The following is a 9,116-nucleotide window of genomic DNA, read 5'->3' as shown; positions in this document are numbered from 1 at the left end:
GCCCGCCCAGGCCGTCCGGTCACCGACCGGTCACGAAATTGCGACCCAACTGGACATCTTAACCGGGCCTCAAACGCCCGAGCTGGCCGGCACCCCACATATCCAACCCAAATATAGGGAGGATATCCCCCCCCCCCCCGCCACATCAGACCCGACAACCCCGCCCCCACCGCAAATTGCACCAAATCCACCTAGCAGACTGTCGGATTCATTTGCTCTTCATCTCTTCTTCCTCATGTGCGTCATCCATCTCGCAGCTCCCTTGTCTCGCGCGCTCCGCAGCCGTTGCTAGCCTCTACCCTGCTAGCTCTGGCAGAGCAATGTTCTGTCCCGTCATCCTCGCGGTGGACGTCGTTGTCGGCCCGGAAGACACCGCGTACATCCGGCAACTCTGTGGCTCCTGGAGAACAAGTTGAAATCCCGGAAGATCAAGATGCAAATTAAACCAATGATTTTGAAGCATCTGGAGAAGAAGTTGAAATCCCGGAAGATCAAGATGTAGCTCATCTTATGAACTTTCGATATATCCATCAGAATCTTCAAGATCATCACGTGCACACGCAACTAATCAATGATCGAGTGGAGCATATGTGGAGACCTGCATATGTGGACCTACAATGAAAACGAAACAACAGATGATTGATAGTGCATTTCAAATAAATTTATGTACACACTATTTATGCTTGGTATCAACATTTGTTATTTAGGTACGAAAAGGATTTACGGGTCGACGTGCATGATTTTGTATGAATTTAAGAGTCCGGATATGAGATATATGGATGCGGGAGCGAAATATGAGGGACCATCTGAATGTGTACGCGGACATATAGGGCCGGATTTGTTTAGTCCGGGATAGATGCTTTTATAAATAAAAAACAGAAATAAATACTGGTTTTAAATATTTTAAAACATAGAAAACCCAAAACTATTGTGCCAATCTGGTCAAACAAAAACGTGCTCTTATTCCTGGGTTCCATCTGCGTGCCAGTTGGTACTAGCATGCCGTGGCTTAGGCCAAGTGGCCACAGTGGAAAAGAGCAGAGGTGTAGCCTAGGCAAGTGAGACCAAAAGGCGAGAGGAGGATCCGATAGCAAATACCACATATTCGGGGAGCAAAACTGTTAGGCACCTGCAACTATCCATGATCCATCTACTACTCTGCTCCCCTCCTCTCCTTCTTATCTGCTACAGCAATTATATATTTCCCCCTAGGCAATTTCGGCGTGCTTTACTTACCAGCGGCCTGTTTTTCCTCCCCCTGACACAAAAAGGTTAAATCTTTTTTGTTAACTAGGAAAAAGAAAGGGCGCGTGTGAACTGGCGAGGGTGGGAAAAAAGGGGATGATATATTGGAGGCTGTAGGCAGGAAATTATGGGAGCTGGGTAGCTGGAAAAATCTGTGAACTCGTCCCTCTCCCCCTCTCGTGATCTTCTCCGTCTGTAGCGCTGGAGTGAGCTCGTGATGTCTCCATTTTAGGACAGAGGAGTGTGCAAGTGTGCTTCTTCTTCTTCTTCTTAGTATTATTATCAGTTCCTCTCTGTTTGCACCTCAGATATTTCCTTTTGCTGCAACTGTTGGGCTCCAAATCCGCCGTGGTTCAATTCGTCTTTGTGTCCGGAGGGAGGAGGGGATCTGCCATTTCCGTGCTCGGTTCACCAATTTCTTGCTCGAGCTTGCTCTTTTTCCTCTGTGAGATTTTACCGTCCCCCCTTTTTCGGATTTTTTGAGGTAATTTCTTCTGCTGTAAAACTCCGGTTTGCCGCAAGAAGGATCTCGTGTTTGACCGGCGATGGGTTTATGGGTTTTCGCAGCTTCCTAATCCATAGTTCTGACCTCGCTCGAGCGCTCGTGAGCTCTTAGTTAGCGGTGTGAAAATCGCGGCGTTGGGTGTTTTCGTACTGCAAGAATCGGTTGCTGCTGCTGCTGCTGCTGCTAGCCATGGAGGTGAGGTCCGAGCAAGGGCTAATGGCGGGAAGGGATCTGTTCGGCTTGCCCAAGAGCCAGCCGGCGCCGGCGCCGGCAGCGCCGCAGTCCTCCGCAGCCATGCAGAGCGTGCGCATGGCGTACACCGCGGACGGCACACCCGTGTTTGCCCCGGTGAGCTCCGCGGTCGCGCCGCCGGGTTTCCAAACGGCAGGGGCACCGGCACATGGCTCTACCATGTCCGCTGCTCGGGCCGCCGGAGGTAATGGCGTCGCGGCGCCGCCCGGCATGGGTGAACCGTCGGCGAAGAAGAAGCGCGGGCGGCCAAGGAAGTACGGGCCCGACGCGGCCATGTCTCTGGCACTGGTGACCGTGCCGACGGCCGCGGGCTCGGCAGCTGTGACGCAGGGTGCTTCTGGGCGGCCCTTCTCACCCACGCTGCCGGGAAACTTCGTGCCATCGGCGTCGCCGGATGGAGGGAAGAAACGTGGCCGGCCCAAGGGATCTACCAACAAGCCCCGCGTGGATGGTGGTGGTAACATCTTGATTCCCTATTTGCGTTTTTCAAGATTTTGGGTCCAAAAATAGTGATAACTGAAGCTCATCATTTTGTGTCTGTATGGATTTATGGTAGAATACGAGTGCTGGGTTCTCTTTGAACTGGGTTAAGCGTGCTACCCCCTCCTTTCCGGTTTATTACAGGGATCATCTAAAAAAATAAATTAGATTTCCATTATATTAGGCTCATTTTAATTCCAATTAAGTTAAAGTTTTTTAGTCTCACGTTATATTTAATTCATACAGATAAGAGAAAAGAAATTAGTGGCTATGCATGCATCTTTTTTTACATGCACCATACAAGTCCAATGAAAGGGAGGATACTACATTTATTGCCTCGGAAATTGAATATGTGAGAAATATTTCATTGGCTGGTTAAAACTAGTGTCATCCACTCACAATTCATCTTAGTTGATGAGATTTCAGATTTGAACCTTATAAACCGAAAAGGAGAGAGTATTTGTCTTCGTTCACAGGCTAAATGAGATATATTGCATGCTCCACACTGCTAGAATTGAAGGGCGAACTGCTAGGAAAATCAGCATTATAGCAATTTAACACTCCCTTGTTGTTTTCCTTTGATTGATTCAATTGAAAATATTGGTAAGGCAGGTTTACCTGCAGCATTTTCCAGCGATTCATGTATTGATATATTTCTGAGATATTTAATTTGATGTTGTTTTTTCCTAGAATTATGGACCATGCGTTTTTTTCTTTGAAATGTTTTGTTTGCATATTTTTATTATATTAATGTGAAACTGATGTCTGTTGACTTTACCTCTGTTGCAGTTCTCCTTTTGCATAGTTATTCCTAAGTTTAAGCTATTTTACAGGGCCGGCAGGAGTTGGATTCACACCTCATGTTCTTACGGTTCAAGCTGGAGAGGTATAATAATATTTTAACATTTGAACTTCATGCTATACTCAATGTTGTTTGAAGCATAAACTAGTTTTAATCAGTTAAGCTTATCACATTGCATTAAGATAATATGCTGCTGATGGTTACGTGCAACTTTTCTAGTTTACCTGCTAATTCTGACCCTATAAATCTCAATCGACCTTTGATATCCTAGAGCACAAAATCCAGTCTGCATTAAGACAATATTGTTTTGCACATGATTTCATGTTGTGTTTTAGAAGATTTATAATTTGATGATAATGTTTATTTATTTTACTTATTGATGCTTTGCTATATATTACCTTACTGCATAACTTGGATGCCACATCGCCTTTTTTTAGGAAGTGTTAAGATGGAGAGTTCTGAAGGTATTAGCGTAGCTTTCCTCTAATTAACAAAGAATATTTTGAATTCTATTTTTCAGGATGTATCGTCAAAGATTATGTCATTTTCTCAGAATGGAACTCGTGCAGTTTGTGTTCTCTCAGCAAATGGTTCCATATCAAATGTAACACTTCGTCAAACTGGTACATCAGGTGGAACTGTAACATACGAGGTTTGTACTTTTAACCAATTGAAGCTAATAAAGTACTTTAATGATCTAAACGCTCTTATATTTCTTTATGGAGGGAGTACAAGTAATCCTATCTGAATTAGATACCAGGTTGTAAGCCGTTTGGAATACAGAGCCTAAGATCTTATCATGAGATCACAAGCAGAGCAAATTCCCGCAAAGTTGTTGTGTCCAACATCCATGTACAATGTACAACAAGTCACTCACCAATGCTGATTATTTCGTGTTTCTTCCACAGGGCCGATTTGAGATACTGTCACTCTCTGGCTCAATCTTTGTAACGGACAACGGAGGCCAGCGTACCCGAACAGGGGGCCTCAGTGTTTCGCTGGCCGGTCCTGACGGTCGTCTCTTGGGTGGAGGAGTCGCAGGACTTCTCATAGCAGCTTCTCCAATCCAGGTATCTTTTTCTACCTCGCAATTTTTTGTGTGGTAACAAAAAAAATGCCAATGACATGAAATGCTCTTAACTCTGCATATTTTCTCCTCACTAGGTTTCAGCAGATGACAGTCATATCATTTACCAGGATTTACTCGTGTTGTATGCAGATAGTAGTGGGAAGCTTCAATGCTGGTGGGAAAAAAGAGCCGAAGCCGCAGGCTCCTTCTGAGCCCGTACCACTGAAGGTTGTTCCTAGCACTGGGATCGGGATGGCGGCCAACAGCCCCCCTTCAAGAGGTACATTGAGCGAATCGTCTGGTGGCACTGCAAGCCCAAGACATCAAGGCTTCGCCTCCACCAACAATAACCAGCCGCCGATCTTGTCCAGCATGCCCTGGAAATGAACTCAGCATCCTTGACCGAATTCGGGCATCGATAGACTGTCGGTGAACTGCCTCCCTGGCAGGAAGTAGAAATGTCACTTCTGTCTAACTAGCTCCCATTTAGTCGTATAAATCAGAAGTTTAATTAGGGAGCATTGTAGCTGGTATAAGTGGTAACTGCAGATGTTGTGTAGGTCGTCTCAGTTTGAATTTCTGTGCCAGTTAGTTGTTTATTGTTGTCTTGAGATGATGTATTTAGGTATGATCTTGTGACCCTATGAGGCGCTATGAAATAATCATTTTCTTATGTTCAATCAATTTATGCAATTGTCATGTATGTCCTGCAAAAGTTGTCCTACCAGCTCACTTACCTGATTTGCTCAATGCCCCAAAGCGATACAGGAATTTGAGCATGACGCAAGATAAAACTTGTGTCAAAACATAAGGTTACAAGCATAAGCTCAACACAGCAACTGGCATGCTCTGGAGCAAACGTTCTTTACAGCAGTGTGCTAACCATTGGCTTCCATGACCACTACTCCCTCCGTTCCTAAATATAAGTCTTTTAAGCAATTTCACTAAGGGTCTACATACGGAGTAAAATGATTGAATCTATACTCTAAAGTATGCCTATATACATCCGTATGTAGTTCACTAATGAAATCTCTACAAAGACTTATATTTAGGAACGGAGGGAGTACATTGCAACTCCAGTTGGTTAAAGCAATTCTAGCAGAATCGCTAAAATTTCTGTCCCCATATTCGTTGGAAGGACGATTGCCAAAATTTATGGAGGCTTAAGCAGGTGGCTGCAACTCAGATTTGCAAAATTTATGGACGATTGACAAAATTTATGGAGGCTAAAACGAGACCAAAATTTATGGAGGCTAAAACGAGCGGGACTCTCCAAGCCGTTCGGCTAGGGCTCTACTGCCGATGCTCCTGGATCCACAACGGGGGGACAGACGGCAAAGGTGCCCCTCCCGGATCAGCCTAAGGGGACATGCAACGCTTCCTTTGGAGAAGTCTTGATTGAATTTTGAAAGATTATACCATAGTAACAAGATAATCTTGATTGAATTTGATTCTCTGTCCTTGACGTTACACTCTTCTACATAACCAAGTGTCCGGAGTTTCTCGTAAATATGAGGTCTGCACTATATCATCGAACGTTCAACGTCATGATCTCATGCATGGGAGCGATCAGAAACATCAACATGAACCACCAAAGGAGGGGCAAGCTCTCCACTCATGCTGACCCGACGTCAACATAGTCACACCATTGTCTTCCTAGCTGTGAGCCAATGGAATAGGAATAACTGAATAAGATGTATGTTTAGAAACAAAATACGACGCGAGCTAGAACAGCAAAAGTTGAGCCAACCTAAGGTCACACTATTGTTGTTTTGTCAAGAAGATCCTGTTGACAACATCTAAAGGGAGTGCGTAGGCAGGATCGATGGGCTTCACTCCAGGATACTCCATTAACGAAAGCCCTGTTTTTGCAAGAGGATTAACTAATTTAGCAGGGAGTTTATGACTTTGAATCATTTGAATAGCATATACTGCAAGATCCCTATGGTTAAATACTAACTGTGGGAGGAAGTAATATAAATACCTGCAACCCCAAAGTACGTGTGGTAGATATCAACCGCATTATCTGGTCTATCTGAAATTCCACCATTTCCCATGTCCTGCCAATGTGAAAATTTATGACAATATATACGGTAACAGGAGAAATTTGATCTTTTAGATGATGGGGTTAGAAGTTGGACACATAATTATCAAAAATTCAGAGCAAGAATCACGAGTAGTTACCTGACAGTTCAATATGAACTTTGCAAGTTTTTCCTTGTCAATCCAGTGCACTCTGTCAATGATTATCAAGCTTGATAAGACCCACCATGAGTAGCACACCTATTGCGAGCAGTTCAATTAAATCTATGGTACAGTGAGAAATGCAGAAGGTGCACAATCTGAGAAAGCAGTCAATCTCACATCAGCAAGTTTCTCAGGACGCCCGTTGAGCCCTCCATCTCTACACTGGCGTTCACAAAGCCACCATCCAAGGAGATCTCTATCAACGTGATGCAAAGAGCCAGTGATTGCTAGAGCACCAACACAACAGAATACTGCACGGAATGGATCCATGTTTTCAGGCTATCTGGCCGCTATAAAGTGACAACTTGGAGAGAAATGAAAAGATCAAGGAAATAATCTTGTGGAAATGCAAATTTCCGGTCATCATAGGAGTGCCACAATAATAATCATAGCAAATTGATTGGATAAAATAGTAAATATCTTGCATTTTTCTGAAGGAAATGCCTTTTGTGTTTGTACAACCAACAGTGTAGTCAAGAATCGTCAATTCTACCACACATACAAATATACTAGTATCTGACATGAATGATGAATCTGATAAGGCATCATACTAGAACACTTGAAATCGATGGACTATTATTAGGATATATTTTATGGACAAAATTCCAGTTCTACCCAGGTACCATAACAGTATGATTTGAGAGTAAAATCAAGATAACACATACTCTGCCCAGCATGAGACTCCCCTCCTGGCATAGCTCCAAATCCGCCGTCCAAGTTCTTACAGCTAACAATATATTCTACAGCCTTGTCCACATTAATTTTGTGCAGACGATGCAGTAATGACAAGGTGCATATGGAAATGTACGAGAACCTACAAGATATATATCACATTCATATTAGTAGGTCACACAGATGCCGCATTCAAATAAAACACACGGGAACTCGAAAAGAACAGCCAAGAGTGTTACCTAGTATCAACTTCACCCCAAATATCACCAGAAAATGATCCATCCTCATTTTGAAGTCCAGTAATATCTGACACAATTCAGATAGGAAAAAGAATAGGGTACCAGATTTCAAGATCAGGGTGCAGCTACTTCAATTCATTCAGAAAACTAAAGGCTTGCAGAAGCTTACAATGTTATTACTACTTCCCCATTTCATAATATACAACATGCAATTTAAGTCGAAGCCGCAGGGCAATCAAATACCTAGAACTGGCTGATGCAGCAGATTAGTGTTCCAAAATTATCGATCATCTACAATGTACTATCTCATATGGTATTGTATTCTGGATGCAGCAGTAGACTAAATTTTTGACATGCCGTACTTAGTGAGGAGATTAGTGGATCATAGTTCTTAGATGCTAAGCTGCGCGCTAACATAACTCCATGCAGCCATCCAAATTTCAAGATGCAATGTTGTCTCCTTCACTGCTGAAAAGGAAAGGTAATGTAAATGCAACACAATGTTTCAGCTTTCTTACTAGCAATTCAGGGAAATCAAGCAGCTACAAAACAAGATGAGAGATTTGACTACAAACATTAGGACGCCGCTAATGTAACATTCAGAAAACTAATACAGCAGTTGCAGCATGAAGCCCACTGAAGATCTTGAGAAGGATACAATCAGCAATTTTGTCTGCATCAAGAACATCCAGCCGATCGAAGAGGCAGAGGACCTGCACGGCGCTGAGCGTGTAGAGGACATGCGGGTCGTGCCCCACGTTCCCCCCGAACCCACCTGCACAGACACAACCCAAGAAGGCACACATCCGAATCATTCAAGAACCGAGGATCCGAATCGAGAAAACCGAGGCTTCCCCCTGCAGTCATAGTACCAGATCCCGGGTGGTAGCACGACATGATCCAGTCGACGACCTCGGCGGCGTCAACGGCGTCAAGCTTGTGGAGGAGGTCGAGCGTGGTGAGGCCCCAGTAGGCGCCGCTGGCCCGGAGGTGCTCCATCACCAGCGACTCGAAGGAGTCCTTCTTCTGCGGCAAACGGCGAGGAGGACGGATGAGTTGTCGCCGGAGACGGTTCGCATCCGAGAGGGGGTATGGGTTGGGTGGGTGGTTGCTTACCTTCTCGGCGGTGACGATGTAGCGGACGTGCTTCTCCGCGGCCAGCTCGCCTTCTTCACCCATGGCTTCCTCCTCCTCGTCTCCGTGGACGACTGCTGTGCTCTTCTCCGCCGCGAGCGTGGTGGAATCAGGGGGGACTGGGCCCGGAGCGGATGGATTACTTGGCTAGGCGGGCCTGTGGTATGGATTGTTTGGCGAGATGGGCCTCGTGCATCCAGCTAGTCAAGGTGGAGCAACCAGTTCGCTAACACTTTTTCGAAAGCCTTTCACCTATCACTCTCACATATCATCACTTACGCGTTCTCAGCCGTCGTCACATGTCGCACTTTGAACGTTTTTTTCATATTTTTTTATTATTTTTTGCACGTGTTTTCGGATTTTTAAAGTGATTTTCTTTCGGATTTTTTGGTGTTCCAGTTTTTTATCGGTCTTTCATAACTTTTGGAATTTTTTTTTGAAAAAACCACCTTTTCTGTTTTTTATGAAAAA

The 9,116-nt window shown here is 44.5% G+C and overlaps 2 protein-coding genes across 3 annotated transcripts; one reads left to right on the top strand and one right to left on the bottom strand.

Annotated features, from left to right (window-relative positions):
* Positions 1-1,065: 1,065 nt before the first annotated feature.
* On the top strand, positions 1,066-5,037 carry LOC123407323 (AT-hook motif nuclear-localized protein 10). The gene is made up of 6 exons (XM_045100431.1): positions 1,066-1,729; positions 1,813-2,459; positions 3,316-3,368; positions 3,805-3,936; positions 4,193-4,354; positions 4,504-5,037. The coding sequence occupies exons 2-6, from the start codon at positions 1,940-1,942 to the stop codon at positions 4,738-4,740; spliced, it is 1,104 nt and encodes a 367-aa protein (XP_044956366.1). The 5' UTR covers positions 1,066-1,729; positions 1,813-1,939; the 3' UTR covers positions 4,741-5,037.
* A 732-nt stretch (positions 5,038-5,769) lies between these two features.
* On the bottom strand, positions 5,770-8,760 carry LOC123410584 (geranylgeranyl transferase type-2 subunit beta 1). Of its 2 annotated transcripts, XM_045103530.1 has the most exons (10): positions 8,628-8,759; positions 8,384-8,537; positions 8,170-8,286; positions 7,512-7,578; positions 7,266-7,414; positions 6,718-6,851; positions 6,538-6,636; positions 6,338-6,413; positions 6,104-6,215; positions 5,770-6,013 (listed from the first exon to the last, which is right to left on the bottom strand). In XM_045103530.1, the coding sequence occupies exons 1-9, from the start codon at positions 8,688-8,690 to the stop codon at positions 6,115-6,117; spliced, it is 960 nt and encodes a 319-aa protein (XP_044959465.1). In that variant the 5' UTR covers positions 8,691-8,759; the 3' UTR covers positions 5,770-6,013; positions 6,104-6,114. The 2 variants fall into 2 exon arrangements, with proteins under 2 accessions (XP_044959465.1, XP_044959463.1); XM_045103528.1 differs by having other exon boundaries at positions 8,384-8,760.
* Between the last annotated feature and the right edge of the window lie 356 nt (positions 8,761-9,116).

The sequence above is a fragment of the Hordeum vulgare genome, chromosome 7H (assembly GCF_904849725.1).
Source record: "Hordeum vulgare subsp. vulgare chromosome 7H, MorexV3_pseudomolecules_assembly, whole genome shotgun sequence".
NCBI classification, from domain to species: Eukaryota; Viridiplantae; Streptophyta; class Magnoliopsida; order Poales; family Poaceae; genus Hordeum; species Hordeum vulgare.
The sequence above is the reverse complement of the archived record's forward strand: the minus strand, read 5'-3'. Positions and strand labels throughout refer to the sequence as shown.

Coding starts and splice junctions, on each gene's coding strand:
- LOC123407323 (XM_045100431.1), top strand. CDS start 1,940: ATGGAGGTGAGGTCCGAGCAAGGGCTAATGGCGGGAAGGGATCTGTTC. Junction 2,460..3,315: donor GCCCCGCGTGGATGGTGGTG/GTAACATCTTGA, acceptor GCTATTTTACAG/GGCCGGCAGGAGTTGGATTC. Junction 3,937..4,192: donor GTGGAACTGTAACATACGAG/GTTTGTACTTTT, acceptor TTTCTTCCACAG/GGCCGATTTGAGATACTGTC.
- LOC123410584 (XM_045103528.1), bottom strand. CDS start 8,690: ATGGGTGAAGAAGGCGAGCTGGCCGCGGAGAAGCACGTCCGCTACATC. Junction 6,852..7,265: donor GGAGTCTCATGCTGGGCAGA/GTATGTGTTATC, acceptor CATTCCGTGCAG/TATTCTGTTGTGTTGGTGCT. Junction 6,414..6,537: donor AGTTCATATTGAACTGTCAG/GTAACTACTCGT, acceptor TCACATTGGCAG/GACATGGGAAATGGTGGAAT.